This window comes from Lipomyces tetrasporus (genome assembly GCF_029532465.1).
Source record: "Lipomyces tetrasporus strain NRRL Y-64009 chromosome Unknown POJ06scaffold_8, whole genome shotgun sequence".
NCBI lineage: Eukaryota > Fungi > Ascomycota > Lipomycetes > Lipomycetales > Lipomycetaceae > Lipomyces > Lipomyces tetrasporus.
Window position 1 is genome coordinate 158,852 of NW_026611603.1, and position 20,734 is coordinate 179,585.

Below are 20,734 nucleotides of genomic sequence, written 5' to 3' on the forward strand. Positions count from 1 at the left end.
AATGACCTTGTCTCGGGACGATCCTTGGTTCAGGCCCCTGAACCACAGGTTATACTTCGGTATGTACAGGGTCCAGGGTCCACCAATATTTTTTTGTTCAGGCGGCACGTGGTGGGGTGTCAGGACTTCATTGCCCAGTTGTCCCACCAAACTAATTCGCCGATTATATAGGCATTGCCTATATTGTCAGATATCCAGCTAGCCGATCATCGATTATTCTGCGCGTGTCTTCACTACTTCATTGGTCCGTCCTACCGGTCCCACAACTGTCATTTCAACCTGAAAAAGCATGAAACTAGTCTCAGCCGCGAACGGTCTATCCAATACTGTGGCAAGCAAATGCACATGTCATGCATGTCATGCATGTTAGGTCGGTAGATCGGAATCAGCTCTGATCGTATCCTGTGCGTGCGATTCAATAAGAGTGGAAGAGAGAACCTCTTATTTTGTTCCACCCTCAAAAGAAACACCGGTGTTTCATCTTATATAGAATATTTTAGTTTCTAACTGCGATGTTGATGAAAAAGAACATGATGGCCGCCTTGAGCGCCGTCGCGACTCTCCTTTCTGCAGTCAGCGCGGCCACCGACAACACGATCAATTCTCAAATTCGATTGGCATATGCAGGTGACAATGGCATGTATGTCAGCTGGAACACGTTCGAGCAGCTATCAAGCCCTACGGTCCACTACGGTCTTTCACCTCATGCCCTTATTAAGCATGCTTCTTCCAACTTGTCGATCACGTACGCGACGTCGCTCACTTACAACAATCACGTTAAACTTACCGGATTAAAGCCAGATACTACTTACTACTATCTTCCGGAGCATCTTTTGCACGAGAATGCTACTGCGTACTCTTTCACTACCAGCAGACCTGCCGGTGATGGTACTCCTTACAGTATCGCTGTTGTGGTCGACTTGGGTGCTATGGGACCGCAGGGATTGACCACCTATGCAGCATCTACTACTTCTAAGAACAACATTCTCAAGCCTGGCGAAATGAACACCATTGATTCTCTCACGAAGGTCATTGATAGCTTTGACTTCGTTTGGCACCGTAAAGTCAATTGTCTAATTTTCATTGGTACCTTAAACTGACAATCTTTAGCTGGTGATATTGCCTATGCAGACTACTGGCTTAAGGAGGAGATCCAGGGTTTCCTCCCTAACACCACCATCGCTGAAGGATACGAAGTCTATGAGTCCATTTTGAACGACTTCTACGACGAGATGACTCCTGTCACTTCGTACAAGCCCTACATGGGGTCCTGGAAATCACGAGTCCAACTGTGATAATGGCGGTACTGTCGACACCGCCAATAACATCACTTACGATGTAGATATCTGCATCCCTGGTCAGACTAACTTCACTGGATACATCAACCACTTCCGTATGCCTAGCGCCGAGTCCGGTGGCACGGGTAACTTCTGGTACTCTTTCGATCACGGAATGGTCCACTACGTCACATTGGATACTGAAACTGACCTTGGTCACGGTTTTATTGGAAACGATGAGGTTGGCGGTTCCGAGTTCGATGACTCTGGTCCTTTCAATGCTACTTTGAATGCCCAGACTACTTGGCTGGAAGCTGACTTGAAGAGCGTCGACCGCAGCAAGACCCCATGGATTATTGTTGCTGGCCACAGACCTTGGTATCTTAGTCATGCCAATGCTTCTGGCACCATCTGCTGGTCTTGCAAGGATGTTTTCGAGCCCCTTCTGATCGAGTATGGTGTCGATCTGGTTCTCTCCGGACACTCGCACGTATACGAGCGTAACGCTCCTTTGAACAATGGAGTTGTTGACCCTAATGAGTTGGATAACCCATCTGCTCCATGGTACATCACAAATGGTGCTGCTGGTCACTACGATGGATTGGATGCCCTCCAGGTTCCTCTGCAGAATTACTCAAGATTTGGCCTTGACACCCACAATGCAACTTATGGGTGGAGTAAATTGACTTTCCACAACTGCACTCATATGACCCACGAGTTCGTTGCAAGTGGTAACGGCACCGTTTTGGATTCGGCTACGCTCTACAAGAGAAGAAAATGCCGTCTTGAATAAACGGCTCCCAAAGACAGCAACAACAACACGACCACCTCTAATGGCCACCTTCACGGCTAGCGCGCCAACTGCTACCGTTACGTAGGTGGGGCTGCTAGCTTGATCTATAGTTTTCTTGAATGTATTTTGCATTATTACAGCAGAGGAGGATTACAGTCGCATCCACTTCTATCTACAGGCACACGCACTCTCTGTTGAGAGATCTACCGACTGGACCAGCTGGAAACACCTAGATCATTCTAGACATTCCACTAGTGCATAATCCTGACACTACCATATTATTCTACAATACTCTTACGATCGTAGGCTAGCACATTATGGTCGGGGGGCACCGTGCGGCTGATGGAGCAGCTGGCCTCCCGCCGCAGGTCAGAGCTTCATACTACTGAGTTGACGGCCATACGAGTCACCGTTCGGCGGAGTTCGACCAATTTTGCAAGGAAAGGGATATTATCACAATCTGCATGCCTCCTCACTCATCCCATCTTCTTCAACCGCTAGACGTTGGATGCTTCAGTCCACTGAAACGGGCGTACGGTCGCCAAATCGAGGAGCTCATCAAGTGTCATATTAACCACGTGACAAAGGTCGAATTTCTCGTCGCATTTTCTCGTCGCATTTTTCGAGTCCAAATTGGATGTCAAAGTACGGACTCCATCACCTCCGCGTCTTCCTTCCCCCACTGGCAACCCTTGGATCTCTCAGACGCCACACAACCCTATAGAGGCTGTGTCACAATTTGAATTAGTCGCATTGCCAGTCATCAAAATAGCTCACCAACACCAATTTATGATGCTGTCGAACGGCTTGCAAAAGGGACGCAAGCATTAGCTCATACGGTCACGCTCCTCAGCCACCAAGTCCGTACACTTCAAAAGGCAAATGAAACTTTAAGCAAGCGCCGGCGGGCAAAAAGGACCCGAATCATGCTTGGAGGATCACTTGCAGTACAAGACGGGCAAGACCTGATTGCACACAAAGACGTTGTTGAGCAGCTGGAGCGCGAAACGCGTGAGAGTGGTGGTCGGAAGAAGAGGACAGAGCCAGCTCAACGGCGCTGTGCTGTGGGGTAAACCCGGACATAACGCCAGGACTTGCGATGGAGATAAAGAAACGTCTATTATACATAGTTCCGATTAGTTTTAATTGATTGACTTTGTTATTGTGTCGTAATTGGGCTTAAACGTTGGAGGGGCTGTAGAATGTGCGCGGCCCGCTTGTCTGCGCGGCTCTCTTATCACCCACGTTAATCATTATTGCAATAAGTTATGTTATTGCAACATTCAATATACGATTCTGCAATACAGTATTATTGCAATATGAAAATTGAATGCAATATTATTGCATATTGCATGTTGGAAACCATGCCTGGATCTCTGCCCGTCGTTACAGGTTGCAGGATCCTAAAGCCACCGAATTGGTGTAAGTGCGACAGGAGAAAACATTAGTGCATTTCGCCCTTCAATATCCCAGACACGAACTGTGCTGTCTATAGAACCCGAAACTAGCGTCTTCCCAATAAATCCTAAGGTCCAAACACCACTTCTATGACCTCGTAGTGTAGCACGAAGTTTTGTGGTTGCAGTGTCATACACATTAATAGTACAATCATCAGGGGCAGTTATAATCCAATCTGCATTGAACTCGAGGCAGTCACGGTATTCCGACCGTGTGCTGCGAAGGAAACATAAGAAGTAGTTAAACCCGATGACATACGGATTGTCACGACAAGCTATGGGGTGGCAGTCGAACAAGACAAATTACAGCAATTAAGGATTTGGGTGACAGTTCAAGTATATATATCATGCTGTCACATTGTCCGGGCGGCGGACGTAACTATCGGAGATAACACCGCTATCTCCAGCAACGATGCTAGATTTGACATAAGTGGAAAATAAAAGGACCATGGCCTACAATGGTTCAAGAATATCATGGGGATTCGGTGTACTAGACATAAAACAAATTTCGTCCTCCGCCTTTTTTTTCTACATAGATTTGTAGTTTGAGTTGAATATTTTTGTATTGCAATCGCCTACTCGAAAGTTAGCATCATGGCCTCTCAACCTGATTATACTGGTTAGCGTAACCCCACTTTTATGATTGCGTTTGTTTTCTGCGAGGATTTGAGGTTCTTCCCTCTTGGAAAGAATGACAGCTAAGACTAAATACAGGAAGCCAATTTACCTCGATCACGCACCACGATACATACCCCGCTATTGATCCCAATACCAAATCTGACCAGCGTGGCAGAGCAGTCCTGATCACTGGGGCGTCCAAGGGGATCGGTCGCGCGACCGCCGTGTCATTCGCAAAGGCGGGCGCCGCCACCATCGTGATCGCCGCGCGCTCCAATCTCGATGACGTCGAGAAAGACGTCCTCGCCGCTGCCGAAGAGTCCGGCCACTCGGTGCCGCAGGTGGTGAAGCTACAGCTGGACGTGACGGACGAAGCCAGCATTGGCAGTGCGGTCTCGCAGACGGAGAAACAGGTCGGGCGTCTCGACGTCTTGATCAATAACGCCGGCTACTTGGAAGACTGGAAGCCGGTGGCGGACAGTGACCCATCCGAATGGTGGCTCTCGTGGGAGATCAACCTGCGGGGCGTGTATCTGATGACGCGCGCATTCCTGCCGTTGATGCTGAAAGGCGGCCAGAAGATCATCGTCAATGTCAGCTCCATTGGCGCACACTACTGCCGATACGGCGCGTCGGCCTACCAGATAGCCAAGTTTGCTCTCCTCCGATTCACCGAGTTCGTTGCGTCCGAATACCAGTCGCAGGGAATCGTCACGTACGCGCTGCATCCCGGCGGGGTACCCACAGAACTGGCGTTGGGGATGCCAGAAGCAATGCACTCTCTTCTGGTCGATAAGCCTCAGCTCGCCGCAGACACGATGGCATGGCTGACACAAGAGCGCAGAGAGTGGCTGATGGGCCGGTATATCAGCTCGAATTGGGATCTACCGGAGCTGATGTCGAAACAAGAAGAGATCGTGAACGCGGATAAACTCAAGTTGAGAATGGCGGTATAGAGAGCATTTGTTCAAATTGCGCAAGCTAACTTGCCATGACAAGTAACGCTGGGAAATTTGGTATCTTGTAAACACATCATTCGTAACTACAAGCAACTGCTATATGTATAAGTTTTATCACAAGTATCAATCAACGTCGTTGGGAAGACCAAAGACGATACTCAAGTTATTTCCCAGCTCCTGATTATCAACCACTAAGAGCGCCGTTTGTTCGTAAAAAGGCGTCTCTGAAAAACTGGGTACGTGAGATGGTTGTGGGCTCCGGATCGCCTTAGTCCCTCTTCCGAACTGTGTAAGGCAGAGGAGGAGAAGAAAATGGGCTTTCTATGTCTGCCGTGACACGCACAGTGGCTGCACAAGGATCATAGTCTCTAATGGGAAGCTCGACGAAGCTTTGCGCTTTGATTCGAAAGCTACCGTGGAAGAGTACATTCGTTTAATCGGCATTCCTGATTCCTTCTTGGCAGGATTGTAGATGACCAGTATCCCTGGCAAGTTGATGAGCTGGATCCAAAGGTGAACGAATTGAGATTCCTACTCCCCATACCAGGCACTGTACCTATACCGTTGCTCGACATGTCAGCCGATACTGGTAAGTTCGTCGCTGGCCGTTGGGAAGTTGACGGAATACATCGCTTGAAAGGATTGAGGTTTCAGCAATGGAGCTTGCTCTAGGCTCTAAGAGCTGTGATGCTGATTCTGAAAGTAAGATCTCGCGAGGAGTCATGCTTGTGGTTGTGGGATAATTGGCTTAGGAAGACTTGGAGAATGAGTTGAAGTTCAGGTTGAAAGCGGGTGTGAGGAGTCTAGTTGAAAGTGTTGTTGCGTTGTCTGGAGAGAAAAGTATCCTGCCTCTGGAGAGAGTGGCCCCAGAATGATGAAGACCCACGTACATCCTGTCCCCTCAAGCTGTAGAATGCCATAATCACTTCACTGTATCAACATTTCCAAGCGAGGCACTCCTTGGAGCCCGCGGTGACGAACCCACGCTGGTAAGTAAGAGCCAGCCCGAAGTGACTGGTGCGGATTACAGAGCAGCCAGGATCGGGTTAGGGTTTTCCCGGAGATGCTGGAATAGGCAACAGGAGGATCCGGAGTTACTCTGTCGTCTGGCTGGAATAGGAATAGGCACCTGGTGAGGTAAGCACCACTCTGTGCTAAGCCTAAAGCAGCTGTGCGTTTCAGCCGAAGATAGCTAGGCGGAAATTTATCCCGCACACGCTGAACCTCTTTCAGAAATACTTCCCGTTCATAGTCGCTCGACAACGCAATCATGTCGGTTCTGAAAAATCCGCCACCGGGCGTTGCTTTACTGTCGTCTCGTCCTACGTCAATAAATTGCTTCACACTGGCTCGTTGCCGAGGAACCTGTTGCACCAACTTCTTAAACGGGCCGAATAGCTCTGCCGTAATACAGGGGCAGTGACGTCATCATTTGTTAAGGACTGTCGGTCATGGTTCAGGCCCTGAACTGGAACTGCGTGTATTACGGCTAGGCTTGGTGATGAACGTAAATATCTCTTGCCGCGTTCTAGTACTTGGTGATCCGCCAGAACGCGGTCGACAAGTTTGCCATCCAGAATGCTGTGTTGAGTATATGGGAGACCGAGTGCGTATATTTGGGGCTGCAAGCATGGTCGCAGTAATTTAATAAATTACCAATTTTTTGCCGCACAATTGTTCCAACGTCAAATCCAGAGCCAACATTGTAATTTGTATATTTAGCTATCCTCCCTTGTGTCGACTAATCGACTTGCCACCATCTCGTCCCACCGCTCATTAGTGCGCCGTACTGGTCGACGGCCCGCTGAGTAGCTGAGACCCGCCACTCTCGCTAGCCCCCGTTTCTGACTCTTCTCAACTTCTCATCTCGGCCCTCAACTCCAGGCAGGCCATGTTTACCACATTCGCCGGCATGACTCCTTCGAGTACCGTGTCGAGCGCCTCTGCATCTGGGAAGTCTCCGTCGCCCCCCCGACCCCGACAGAAGAAGCGAAGCCAAGTGGCCAGAGCCTGCGACTGGTGCCGTGTTCATCGAATCAAATGTGACAACGATCACCCGTGTTCGAACTGCAAAAGCAGAGGTGGACAATGCGGCAATAGCGGCACGATGAAATCGACCACGCTTCCTCATGCTTATCGGGAGATTGAGCGTTTGAGGCAGAGGGTCCAGGAGCTGGAGCTGGAACTGGAGCTCCCAAAGGAGCGCAAGGCTGACAATGACAAGCCAGTCCATCAGCTCAATACGCCGCCGAGTGTACCCCCAGGCACGTCCGATGAACGTGACCCTGAAACCCGTGACCCGGACCTCCAGCTGGGAGGGGGCCGAGCGAAGAGGTTCTGGGAGGGCATCTATATCAGTACTGCGCGCTCTCCACAGAAGACATGGTATGGATCATCGTCGGTATTCTACTTCATCGGGCGCATCAACGCCTTCTTGACTTCGGCTCTTCAAGAAACTCATTCGGCTCATCGAATGCTGCCCAACTCGGCGAGTTTTCTGCTCGATGTGCCGACTACGGTCTCAGGGGGGGACCACTCGCAGGGCGGGCGGCTCGTGGCGGTTCCAACAGACGACCCTGTCAACGCGGGTGACTATCTAACTCCAACGCAAGAAGAGTATTTCCTCGATCTCTTTTGGCAGTCGTATTACACCTCATTTCCGATTCTCGATGAGCTCGAGTTCAAGGAGCACTACCAGTCTTTGTGGGCAACATCAGACAAGGAACGAAAGCCGTCCGCGCTCGTTGATATTGTCCTTGCAGTGTGCATGCAGTACGGCATGGCGCGGCTGCCAGGCGTCGGACGTGGGCTCAGCGCTGCCTCAAGAGCCAACGTGAACGACAATGATGCCACCATCGCCGGTCGATGGCATTATCGGCGCTGTCAGACGCTCCTGTCTTGCGAGATGGAAAGCCCTACGATATCGACGCTGCAGTGTCACATCCTCTGTTCCATATATCTATGCTGTGGATCTTTCCAGAATATGGCGGATAATGCCTGCAGCCTTGCTGTGCGGACAGCTTATATGCTAGGTCTCCATCTGGAGCCTCCTCAAACCATGCCACGGCGGGAGGGGGAGATGCGGAAGCGCTTGTGGTGGACGCTATACATCTTGGAGACCAAGATGAGCATGAAGCTAGGTCGTCCGTTCCTGCTGCATGATTCCAGTACTACATGCAGTCTGCCGGCCGACGATCGTGAGATCGCCATGCTCTCAGGGTCCAGTTTTGCCCCTCTCGGAGAGAATGTCACCTGGCTCACCTGGAACCTCCACAACACCAAGCTTATGCTGGCGGCCCGAGCAGCCTACACAGTTTTCTACGACAATGTTCCAAACACCTCCAACGTGTGTAACCCTCAGTCCATCACAGAGCGGCTAGAAGCATGGCTGAAAGGCGTACCCAAAGCGCTCAAAACGAAACGTCAGAACAATGGCGCCCCTTTTTCTACAGACCGATCACCCCTTGAAATCGAACAGTTCACACCGCTCTGGCTGCAGCGGCAGCGTCTGCTTCTAGAGCTTATGTACCATAACCTGTGCACGAACCTCTACCGTCCCTCAATTTCCTGCGCCTTAGCAAGAGCGCCCCACCCCCTTACGGATAGGACCGCGATGAAATGTGCTGCCCACGCCATGGCGTTAACTCACATGATGCATCAAGTGCTTTTATCGACATCCATACTAGCCGGCTGGCACGAAGCCTTTCAGTGGCAGTGGAATGCAGCTATGACACTCGTTGGCTTCGTGCTGGCGTATCCGGAGGGTGCTTCGACTCTGGCGGCCAGAAGCGCCATCGATCTTTCTGTTGCCGTTTTTGAAAATTTCGGGAATAGCTTCGCAGTCGCGGCGAGCGCAGCTAATATCATGAGCGACCTCAGTGCCAAAGTCGACTTGTTCATAGAGCAAAGTCAAGAGAAGCAGGGTGTTGCGATGCAGCTGGCCACAAATTGCGAAGAATCAGGTGATGATAGCCTCATCAATGGCAATTCCACCACAGCACAGGCAGTGGATGGACCTTCGAGCTTTGACGACGAGACTGCTGCTGAAATTACGGGCGTGTTGGCCCAGTCGATCGATATCTTTGCTGCGGAAACATACAACGATTTTGACTGGTCGGGCATAAATAGCAACTTCTCCGATCGGTGGCTATTCACGCAGCAATAGAAAATAACAGGGTTTGTCAATCGCTCTTCTGCGGCCAGAATGAAATTGGACTGTGCGCAGTAAGGTCCAGTGCAATTATAGCCAATCAGAGAGCCATCATTCAGACCAAAAACACCAAAGATTCATGATATTGTGTGATATCGCTTAGAACAGGGTCTCATCCTACAAAAATGAACTCTACACTGTTCCACCCATAGAATTTAGTATGATGCAATGACGGACGATTGTTATCAGCTGCTATTTCAGCCGATGAAGCCCTCTCTAATGCTATCCTCTGATCTAACACCAATTCCTATCCATTTTGACCCTTTGGCGTAAGTGTGGGGCCTAGAATCGGCTTCCTCATTACTATGCAATCTTGGAGACCTGTAAGTGTTCTTTTCAAGAGCTAATAGACTCATTGCAAACCGTCGAGAAAAGTCCTTTTGACTTCCGAAGTTGATCTTTCGTAGGCTGGGTACATTAGAACGCTTAGCAAGTAGTAGCAGTTAATGAGAACAACTTGCAGTCAGTGCTCAAGTGCTTGATGACCATCTCTGAGAATGTTCCTCAATCTATGTTTCTGAATAGCCACATGATCAACCGCGCCCATATTTTGGTTGTAACCGTCAACAACTGCAGGAATCAATAAGTCAATTACTGACACTCCTTTCGAAAACAGCCCCCTAGCGGTTTTGCCTTTGAAGAAGACTCCTTTGGCTTTTTCCAAGAGCTCAATACCTTTTTGTCCCCGGTCATCATAGACGACATCATCAGAACATAGGCTTGATCTTTCCACACAATTTGACAAACGATAACGTTCTATTCGACAGCACTACTCACTAGCCAAAGTTCCATCTCGCGAATTCATAGTAATACGGGTCAGGGTTAGGATTCGCGAGCGGTGAGTGAGCTCTTACACGTATGAATGGGTAGGTGTGAAGATAACAGAATTGAAGGGAGTATTCCTGTCCTCATGGGAATATGGCATAGCTAGTTAGGGGGTATTTCGCAATATCACTATTTTCTCTAGCGGATACAGGCGCTGTAAACGTACGGAGCCACGGTGCAGCTGCAATTTCCCAAAGGAGAAGCCGGAGTTCCAATGTTGAGCCGAAGTATCAATTCAGCCGAAATTCTGTTGATTTCAAACCGAAGCAAGGACGGGCCGCCGGAGAACTGGGAGTCGATGCATCATACAGGAACATTCCCTAAATCCGAAAGGGATCAATATTAACGCGATCGCGATCGGCCACCCAGCTTGCTCCTTACTCAGCTTGCAGTATTAGTCGGAAGGTTGCAGGAGTCTCGGAGTCAGCGCTTCCAACCTTTAAAATTTTCCGGGAACTCCTTCCGATATAGTATTACACCGGTACAGAGCAGCAAGTTGGTAATCAGACACAAGGCGACCGCCAAGGTGAAAGAATAGAACACGTTTCTCATAAGTACAAATACACCTGGACATAGTCTACTTGCCCATCAAGGTCCTTGAGAACCCATCAATCAAGATTCAGTTTCTGCATTCAATCGTTTGACCGTTAAGATTCACCATGCCTTCCTACACCGTGTTCAAGGGCCAGGAGAATGGGATCCCCAAGAAGAACACCACCTCGAAGCCCGACCAGCTCGCCGGTGACAGCGTCTTGGTGAAGGTTACAGCAGCTGGTCTTTGCGGAACCGGTATGTACCGTATATTTAACATTATTATGCCATGATGAGCGTAATAGACGGCTGCTAATGAATTGCTTCTAGATCTACACTATGTTAGTTGATATTATATTTTTTCGACTTGAGAGCCAGTTTATCTCTAGGCTAAGACTAACGAAAGTGTAGAAAACTGCAGACATGGTTCTCGGTCATGAGGGCGTCGGCGTTGTTGAGGCTGTAGGACCACATTGCCATTCCTTGAAGAAAGGCGATCGCGTCGGCTGGGGCTACCAGGTCGACAGCTGCGGCCACTGCATCGAATGCCTCCAGGGGGCCGAGACATTCTGTCCCGAGCGCGCCTTGTATGGTGAAAAGAATCTCGACCAAGGCAGCTTTGCCTCCCACGCCATCTGGCGCGATTCCTTCCTATACAAGATCCCAGAGGGGCTCAGCGATGTCGACGCCGCGCCCCTGCAATGCGGAGGCGCCACCACCTTCAGCGCCCTACACAACGTCCAGCCCAGCGACACGGTTGGCATCTTGGGCGTCGGTGGCCTTGGACATCTGGCCATCCAGTTCGCGGCGAAGATGGGATGTCGCGTTGTGGTGCTTTCGGGCTCTGATAGCAAGAGAGCCGAAGCGATAAGGCTGGGTGCGCACGAATTTATTGCCACAAAGGGCGCTGCGGAGCTCAAGGTCTCTTGGCCACTGAACCGGCTGTTGGTCACCGCTGCGGCGCCGCCGAACTGGGATTTGATCTTGCCGATTATGGCGCCCAGGTCGGCCATCTATCCGCTCTCAGTGTCGGGGGGAAACTTGGAGATCCCGTATATGTCGCTGATTCTTCAGGGCATTACAGTGCAAGGATCGCTAGTTGCCTCGAGGCATCAGCACCGGCAAATGCTTGACTTTGCGGGGCTCCACAAGATCAAGCCCATCGTGGAGAAGTTTCCCATGACGGAGGAGGGAATCAAGCAGGCAATTGATAAGTTGGAAAGGAATGAGGTGTACTACCGGGCTGTTTTAATACCGGAGTAAGTGGTAAGCCTCTGGTCTGAATTGGGTAGTTTATATATATATATAGATAGTAAAGATAAATAAAGTACATATATAACGAGCGGCGCATTTTCCAACGCGACACGCCCCCTCCAAACTTAACACTTTTTCCCTCCACATCAAAACCTGGAATCTTCTTCTAATGAGAGCAAGATCATCCTTGCCATCGAAGCACTCTCATATTATTTGTAGCTGGTTTGAGCTTGTACGCAATATAATCGCGAAGTATGGCATCCAGGATACGAATATCTATGACTTCGACGAAACTGGGTTTATGATGGGCGTTATCTCAACCGCAACGGTTGTGACAAGCTCAGACAGGCATGCAAAGGCAAAAAAGGTACAGCCTGGAAATCGGGAATGGGTTACGGTAATCCAGGGCGTCAATTCCCAGAGCTGGACGATGCCGCCGTTCGTCATTGTCGCAGCGAAAAACCATTTCGCGTCTTGGTATCAAAACAGCGGATTTCCACCCGACTGGGTAATCGCTGTTACTGAGAACGGTTGGACGACGAATGAGAAAGGCATGGATTGGATTCGGCAATTTGAGAAGCATACCAAGTCGCGAACTGTGGGTGGTTAGGGTCTGTTAATCCCCGACGGCCACGAGAGCCACCACTCGGATGAGTTCGAGGAATACTGCAAGGAAAACAACATCATCACCCTCTGTATGCCATCCTCATTCCTCTCACACGCTCCAGCCACTCGACGTTGGGTGTTTTAGCGCGCTAAAGAAGGCATATGGTCGGCGAATTGAGGATATGATGCGGGCTCACATCACCCACATTACCGAGGACGACTTCTTTCCTGCCTTCCGCGTTGCGTTTTGCGCTGCAATGACGGGAAAAAAATCCAAGGAGGTTTCCGAGGTACTGGACTTCTTCCATTCGACCCCGAGAGAGTGATTTATATACTTGATCTCAAGTTAAAGACGCCAACGCCTCCAAACTCCCGCCCCAACAATGCCAACTGGTGCATCATTTTCGACGTACCCTTGGCAAACTGGTCAACAGCTTCGTAGATTGTGGTTGGGGAGCTATTTTGATGACGGGCACTTCGATTCTTGATGAAAGTAGTCTGTGATGAGGCTTCGGTTGGGTTGTTAGGTATCTGGGAAACCCAAGGTAGGGGGGAGAACCAGATCCTTCGGCAAGGAATGGAGGAGCTTAGCAAACGCCGGAGGGCTAAAAAAACACGTCTACGGCAAGGAGGATCACGTAGTCAACAGGAAGCACAAGATTTGCAAGACGAAAGGGACATTGCGCAACAGGTAAAGCAGGAAACGCAGGCAAGTAGTGGTCGGAAGCCAAGGGAAGAAACGCGCGCGCGGCGCTGTGGCAACTGCGGCGAGACCGGACACAGAGCGCACCTGTCAGATTGTAATAGAGCCGTCTGAGGAAGAGGATTCTGAGTAGTTTCAATTGATTTTAGGCGTTTTGGTGGAATTGTCGCGATGCTTTATAACGTGGGTGTGGGTAAGTGCGCAATTTATATTATATTATAGGGTTAGGGTCCCCAGAAAAGATACCGCCATCGGGCATGATGGCATGCGCTACTAGGAGCCAGGCATATCGCGAGCGATGTTGAAAACAGCTAGCTCTCTCCATTTTCATTTTCTCGAATGGTTGGTAGTTGAGAAAACCCCCATAAATTTGACGACTTCAAACAGAAGCCCCCTGTCCTTCGTGCGTCATGACCTACCAGTTAGAGTTCTGGAGCCTAGATAGTTTCAGTATTCGGCGTTAAGGATAATACACTCACTAGTACCCCCGACGGACGTGTCGTGTACCCTCGACTCCTCAGAATAAGTTTAAGGGCAGAAGTCAAATGCCAAAAAATACTAACTTAGCCTACACGACCCCAACCCGCGCCGCTCGTCCACTCCGCTGGACCCAACGGCCAATTTGACTTTAACTTTATGTTATTAACCCTCTCTTCGCCTCCTCGGGGAGTGTGGCTGTGCTTTTGCCATTTTAGTGCGGGCTGCCAGGTCTGCATCCAGTTATGCACATCGGGGCATAGACCCGGGTGTTCAAAAGCAAATCAAGACCGATGACCGACGATAAGGCCTGTGTTGCTAAGCTATAAACTCCAGGTCACTGCATATGAACTAATACTAAAAAGTAAAACACGTCATCATACGAGAATGGAGGTCCAGCAGGGGTCTTGCTCTCTTTGCCGGGTAAGCACGGAATATCATGCCGGCATCATTATGTACTTAAAACATATTAACTTAATATCCAAAGTTAATTAACAGAGAATTTCCAGAGTTAATTTTGTCCTGGTGTCCTGGTCGACAACTCCACCTCTATATAAAGGCTGTGTGGTAGGTGTGCATTTACCCGATTCGCCTGCACGTTTCATCAATTTTTTTCTGCTATTCTTTTAATAGTAAGTATAATTTGTAGCTTGCTAGTTCAATCTTCTCACTTTATTTTAAGGATTTTTAAAGGCATTCGTTTTGCGTTGTTGTATGTATTTTCGTTTTCAGCGATTACTGCACACCATGAATGTTCAAGCTCTCAATCTGCCACTACAAAGCGTGGTGAGAATTTCGGCATTAACAGCAGTTGGCAATCTGGGTAACCTCAAAGCTGAACTCAAGGCTGGATTGGATGCCGGGTTGACAGTGAACGAAATCAAGGAAGTCTTGGTACACCTTTATGCGTACACAGGTTTTCCGCGAAGCTTGAATGGAATAAGCACCTTTATGGCTGTTTTGGAGGATCGGAAAGCCCAAGGCGTAAATGATGTCGTGGGCAAAGATGCAAGTCCGCTTACCAACACGACTGACGATTATGAGCGAGGACGAAAAATCCTGACCGAGCTCACCCAAAGGCCTCAGACCAAACCGGCGCCAGGCTTTGGTGAGTTTGCACCGCGTATCGATGCCTTTCTGAAAGTACACTTGTTTGCGCACGTATTTGACAGTGATGTGTTGAACTATCAGCAGAGGGAGCTGGTCACCATATCTGCATTGGCTGCAATGGAGGGTGTGCAACCGCAGTTACAAGCTCATATCAGTATGGGCTTGAACGTCGGAATTTCGGTACCGCAGTTGATTGAAGCATTTGATGTCATTGAAAAGAACATTAACAAGGCACAAGCGGATGCAGCAAAAGCGATATTGTCCAAAATTACAGAAAAAGAGTATTAAGAGTGTGTTGGTTTTGTGCAAAATCATCGTTTTGCTAAAAAAAAAAAGGTATTTTTCTATTCAGTTAACTACAGTGTCTTGCGAAAGTCTTGCCCCCCTAGCCAAAACAAAAAACCCACACCACCTCTTACTCTGTCACGCTAAAAAGTCACTCCCGCCGCCAGGTCAGTGCCTGGCTTCTGTCTGAGATTTTGCAATATATTATAAATATCGGATAGATAGTCTGTCTCGCAAAAATTGGTGAAAAATTAGTTTCTTATCACGATGGCTCGGTATTACGATCAACAATTGACGACGTTTGCCTGTATTCAATGACTGACCTTGCAATTACACTACACTCCAAGAGGGCACCGATTCGGCACTGCCAGCGTAGTCAGCAATGTTAATCTGCACTTGGATCATATGCTAATGGTGCAATCCGCCGTCTGCCTATTTTATTGTGGGGATTATTTGCGACAATCACTCACCGCACTAAGAAAGGCCGACTTTCACTTTCAAGTCGAGATGCCAGCTTCCGCACTCCTCAGTGTCTTGTACTTTTAATGGCCGGTCAGCAGTCGGCTTTTTCTTAGAGCTAGATATTGCCTTCTTGCCATTTCCCTTTTTGGAAGGAGCCATGGTGATTGTTAGCGATGTGGGTAGTGCAGTTGTATATTGAGACCGTAATATACCATTTCCTTCTTAAGTTCCCTTAACCTTTTAACAGTAAAAGCTACCGTAATACGATAGGATATGAAGTAGACATATAGTGTTTGGGATGCTTTGTGTTGATGAGGGATGGAAAATGCGATTTTTAAAGTGCGAGCTGAAGCAGGTGCGGGGGATTTTTTTTTTCTGGAGGGGACAAGACTTTCGCAAGAGACTGTAAGTGTGCACACCAAAAAACTTTTATAATGCCATAATCCCATTTTAGATTCAAACGGTGCAGTCGTTAAAGGGTGCTACTGACCTTACCCTTCGCCCACACCAGAAAGGACGTGCGGTACTTGACATTCAACCCTACTCTCCAAACTATCAGTAATTTTAGCAAGATCGTAAATAAATAGTATTAAGGAATACATTAAAACTTTCGATCTTAAGAGTGGGAATGTCGATGACAAAACGGTATTTAACATCACCTTTCACTACGCACTCATAAGCAGAGTGCAGCTCCCGGGAGTCAATCATCTCAATGTCGGATATAATCCCATGCTGGCCACAAAAGTCAAGCATCTCCTGGGTCTCCTTAATTCTCCCAAGAAGCGATCCTGCCAAATTCTGTCTCCGCAGTACAAGGGGGGGGGGAACTAACGGTGGGCTCTAAAGACCAAAGAACCCAACCAGCACAAGAGAACCTTCAGGGACAAGATCTTTAACGCAAGTGTTCACGTCGTGATTGTACGGAACGGTGTCAATAATCAGGTCGAATTGGCCGGCTACAGCCTCCATCTGCTCAGGGTCACTGGAAATGAGAAAGTGATCGGCTCCAAGACGTTTTGCATACTCGGCCTTTCCTTGAGAACGGCTGAAGAGAGTAACATCCGCGCCCATAGCTTTAGCAAGCTTCGAAGCCATATGACCGAGACCACCAAGGCCAACAACGCCGACTTTCGAACCAGGACGGGCAGCACCCCCTACGGACCGGGGAGTAAGTTGTGATGCCCGCACAAAGGAGCGGTGCTGCGCCAGCAAGGTCAAGGCTGTCAGAGATGGAAAGCACAATTTCTCTGCGACAACAATCGTCTCGGTATAGCCACCATAAGTACGAGAGCCATCACGACGGTCGAGGCTCCCATAAGTGAACGACGTGGAGGCGCAGTACTGCTCCCGGTCATTCTTGCAGGTTGCACACGTCTGGCATGAGTCAACCATGCAGCCTACACCAACCCAAAATCGCAAGTTTCCCAAAAGCTCATAACTTTTGTCAATCGCGTCCGCCAACAGAATCTCCAACCTGCAATTTGGAAACATCGGCGCCAACACGGAAAACTTTGCCAACTATCTCATGTCCAGGAACTACTGGGTAGCCGTAGCCGTCGGGTCCCCAGTTGTTGCGCACGTGGTGAATGTCAGAGTGGCAGATACCGCAATACAAGATCTTGATCTCAATATCGTCTGCCCTCAGGTCACGCCTGGCGACAGTCGACGGAACGGGATACTTGCCGGTCTTGAGCGAAGGAAGACACTTAACTTTGGTAGGCATCGTAAAAGCTTTGCGTATATACGAAAATTCTACCGATATGTGTAAAGAAACCTGGGGCTTTATATGCTAATGCAATTTTTCGATAACTCCGATTTGGTAGCGGCCGAAGCGGATAACAAGTTTCCCTAGATCTCCACATAAGCAAGTTAAACTTATGACGAGTGGTTCAGTACCTAACGTCCCCTTAACGTTGCTGAGATGCACGTGGCGTGAAGCTAATGCAGCCTGCTTACGCTGAGTCTGGACCAAGCGTGGGCGAGCGAGAATATACGAGTCAACCGAGGAGGTTTAAAAAATCTTCAAACTTAATCTGTAGGGAGCTGCATATTTACCCCCCTTGCCAGGAATTGGAGCCAAATCAAGCCTGAAAACCAGGAATGATGTCGGAAAGCCAGATATACATTTCCTACGCCGCATGAATGAACACGACACCACTTCCCAGAGCGTCCGAACTGCAAGTTACAGAGAATCTATTTTCCTTTACATTCTATGGTCCTCGGTCTCCTTGATCCAGAAGAAAGCGTAGCGACCAGCAGCAGACTAAAGTAAATTGTAATCAACTACACTAGCATTCTCCGCTGTAAAGAAAATTACAAGGGATAACGGTCCATGTTACATAACTAATGTGTCTCACGAATTGAAATTATTGAATATCACTTTTCTCCATATCATCAGAAAGTGCGCATCTCTATTCATCGTAACTGTACACAAGCTTCCCATTCCAGTAAGGTGAGACGTCCGGCTTGACAATTTTCCACGCTGTATCTAAGGCGTCAACCACATCGCTCGGTAGAGGATCACCCTCAATCGCATTAATATTATCTTCCAACTGTTTCAATGAGCTGACACCGATAATTATGCCGTCTCCAGTTAACTCTTTTCCACGGGCGAATTTGAGCTGGCTGTGATGGACCAACCATCTCAATGCTATCTCCAATAGCGTTAGTCCATGCTTCTCGGCTAGCGATTGAATGAGCTGAATGGCATCCCAATAAACATCTTTGAAGTACCGCGACCGATAGAGGGCACCTTGTGCTGTATTAGATGAAAATCGCCCACTGCGAGGAATGTCCGCTTGTTTAGTATATTTTCCAGAAAAAAGTCCACCGGCAAGAGGACTGAAAACGACAAGGTGCAAGCCATAATGGCGCAATGCTGGAATTAGCTCGTCTTCTATATCACGGCTCATGGCGTTGTAGCGTCCTTGATATATTGTCGGCCGCACGAGCCCATGATCTCTAGCAAGTGTAACGATCTCGGCAACTTCATAGGCAGTATAATTTGAGAGCCCAAATATCTTGAATTTACCTTCTTTGTAAAGCTTATCGACAGCAGTCAAAGTCTCGAGGAATGGAATACTCCGGTCAGGAGCATGCAGATAGAAAATATCGACGCGGTCGGTCTTCAATTCAGCCAGCGATTTGTTAAAATAATCCGGTAGCTCGGATGCAGCATGCATACCCGGCTTAGCAGGATAGCATTTCGTGGCGACTTTAAAACTGAAATCAGTTTTGTACCCGGCTGCGCTTGACCATCCTTCTTGCTCGCCGTCTGTATACACGCGAGCGGTGTCAATTTCACCATATCCCCGGTCAAGAAAATAATTGAAAATTGTTTTCGTATCCTCTAAGCTTGTGACTCTAGCGGTGGATGAATGCGCTGGACCGAATGTCATGCAACCTAATCATATTAAATAAAGATATTCGGTATTTCGATCAACACTTACCGAGAATAAGGCGAATTTTAGAGGACATTTTAGCTCGCGGATATGTTGAGTCCCGCTTAGTGTCGTTGAATGTATTATTAGGTGTCGCGTGTTTTTTAGGACGCTGCTCCTTCATATACATTGCCATATCTTGGTTACCGTATAAGCTGGTCGGTCAAGCTTTCGTTTGCAGCCGGCTCATTCAGAGTCGACCCGATTCTGGCCAAGGCATGGTCCAGGATCGATGTCAGCAGTCTGCATTAGCTCGCCCCCACTTGCCACTTGCCACCAAAAGCTATTAACCGTTTGCCGAGAAGGAATTTTGGAGACGACAATGGAAAGACGAAAGGAATGGCCAGTACTCAAGAACTGTGGGACCCGAAATTAAGCCGCCTGGCCAAAGCTGCACTGCGTGTTTCGGCGATATTACGTCAGAAGTTGAATGTCCGATTCAAAAGCGTGACTTCTGATTTGCCGATTGGTTGTTCTACGATCAAAGCAGCCTTGCTTGCAGAATGACGTTGGGCAACTATGACCTGCCACTATGTCCACGTTCTGTGAAGTCGAATTCACTAGCCTTAAAACGGTACCGCTCAACACTGAAAAACTGCAACGGAATGCTTTGTTATATCCGGCGTCATTATAAAGAAAGACAGGATGCCTGTTTCGTGGTGTCTAGCCCACAACTGAATAACATGCTTCAATACCGCCCTACTTGGAACCCTGAGTGCGGTGCATCAGAATTTCCCAAATTTCCCTGATTGACTTTCAACAACTGCAACGGCGCAGATTCATCGGAGATAAAGTCTAACACCGAATTTTGTCTGAGTTTAAGATTAAATTTACACAATTAGCGTACAATGCATTGACCCCGAGAGCTAGGTTTTAATATTAGTACCGCTGAACCAGCCAATCCTTGTGCACTTCGCATTTTGGCCATCAACGGATAGCAACCTGATTGCTGCCTAGATAAATATTATGATAGCCAGGATAGATTAGAAGATATGCAGCAAAGTGCGAACAGGGAGGTTCACCAACCAATTTCACCTTGTTCCACGCAGGTATTGATTGAGGCTGACAAGCTCGACATCAGAAAGTATGTCTCTTCGTGGCACACCCTGATGAACAATCATTGTTCCATAGAGTGGTCGCCTAATTAGGAAGATATATATGCTCAAACCTTCTGAAGTTGTTGTCGGTCGTGGCCCCTTATAACTTGAACCGGAATACCATTCCACAGTCTCAAGCCCGTAATATTATCTTTCCTGAGACATAATCCTGCCAAAAAGATGGACATGAACTGGACTCTCCGGCGAATCAAAGCTAGAAATGGCCGTCGTTATCATGCGAGACTTTAGTACGGTTTTACAATTGCAGACGGAGTTCAAAGATTGGCCTTGGATCCAGATAGGATCTGAGTTCGACGGCCACGAACTTGCCATGACCTGATGCGGTCGGCTCCAGCTCGATAACGGCGAACTCAGGCACTTCGGCCGACAGCTGTCCGGGATCGTATTTGACCCTCCAGAGTTCGGAATCGGAGTGGTTTGTAGAGTAAGTATGAGACATTGTACAGTTTCGTAAAGCTAACCGCTTATAGAGCTGCTAATTTTACCAGCACAAATGTTCCAGAGGATATAGTAAATAGGATCTGTCAGGTCTAACTCAACTGTCCTCTAGAAACGTGAGCCTCCTCATTTGCCGAGTCAGGCGCTGAGCAGCCTGCTGACGAGCCTGCC

At 48.5% G+C, this 20,734-nt stretch overlaps 6 protein-coding genes across 6 annotated transcripts; 4 read left to right on the forward strand and 2 right to left on the reverse strand.

The window, feature by feature from the left end:
• Window positions 1–533: 533 nt before the first annotated feature.
• Window positions 534–2,070, forward strand: POJ06DRAFT_282545 (Metallo-dependent phosphatase-like protein; the record flags this gene model as incomplete). Its single annotated transcript, XM_056190038.1, has 3 exons — window positions 534–1,059; window positions 1,111–1,283; window positions 1,363–2,070. The coding sequence occupies 3 exons, from the start codon at window positions 534–536 to the stop codon at window positions 2,068–2,070; spliced, it is 1,407 nt and encodes a 468-aa protein (XP_056041995.1).
• A 1,942-nt stretch (window positions 2,071–4,012) lies between these two features.
• Window positions 4,013–5,381, forward strand: POJ06DRAFT_136940 (uncharacterized protein). The gene is made up of 2 exons (XM_056184471.1): window positions 4,013–4,146; window positions 4,242–5,381. Exons 1-2 carry the CDS (start codon window positions 4,122–4,124, stop codon window positions 5,099–5,101), a joined length of 885 nt encoding a protein of 294 aa, XP_056041996.1. The 5' UTR covers window positions 4,013–4,121; the 3' UTR covers window positions 5,102–5,381.
• A 1,635-nt stretch (window positions 5,382–7,016) lies between these two features.
• Window positions 7,017–11,933, forward strand: POJ06DRAFT_225331 (uncharacterized protein; the record flags this gene model as incomplete). The annotated part of the gene is made up of 3 exons (XM_056185706.1): window positions 7,017–9,247; window positions 10,792–10,928; window positions 11,092–11,933. The coding sequence occupies 3 exons, from the start codon at window positions 7,017–7,019 to the stop codon at window positions 11,931–11,933; spliced, it is 3,210 nt and encodes a 1,069-aa protein (XP_056041997.1).
• Window positions 11,934–13,936: 2,003 nt separating this feature from the next.
• Window positions 13,937–15,243, forward strand: POJ06DRAFT_257340 (carboxymuconolactone decarboxylase family protein). Its single transcript, XM_056188135.1, has 2 exons — window positions 13,937–14,133; window positions 14,198–15,243. Exon 2 carries the CDS (start codon window positions 14,425–14,427, stop codon window positions 15,106–15,108), a length of 684 nt encoding a protein of 227 aa, XP_056041998.1. The 5' UTR covers window positions 13,937–14,133; window positions 14,198–14,424; the 3' UTR covers window positions 15,109–15,243.
• Window positions 15,244–16,032: 789 nt separating this feature from the next.
• POJ06DRAFT_292139 (uncharacterized protein) lies at window positions 16,033–17,426 on the reverse strand. The gene is made up of 5 exons (XM_056190383.1): window positions 17,042–17,426; window positions 16,845–16,998; window positions 16,756–16,812; window positions 16,429–16,721; window positions 16,033–16,407 (listed from the first exon to the last, which is right to left on the reverse strand). The coding sequence occupies exons 1-5, from the start codon at window positions 17,288–17,290 to the stop codon at window positions 16,132–16,134; spliced, it is 1,029 nt and encodes a 342-aa protein (XP_056041999.1). The 5' UTR covers window positions 17,291–17,426; the 3' UTR covers window positions 16,033–16,131.
• Window positions 17,427–17,978: 552 nt separating this feature from the next.
• On the reverse strand, window positions 17,979–19,044 carry POJ06DRAFT_269649 (NADP-dependent oxidoreductase domain-containing protein; the record flags this gene model as incomplete). Its single annotated transcript, XM_056189381.1, has 2 exons — window positions 17,979–18,970; window positions 19,017–19,044. 2 exons carry the CDS (start codon window positions 19,042–19,044, stop codon window positions 17,979–17,981), a joined length of 1,020 nt encoding a protein of 339 aa, XP_056042000.1.
• Window positions 19,045–20,734: the final 1,690 nt, after the last annotated feature.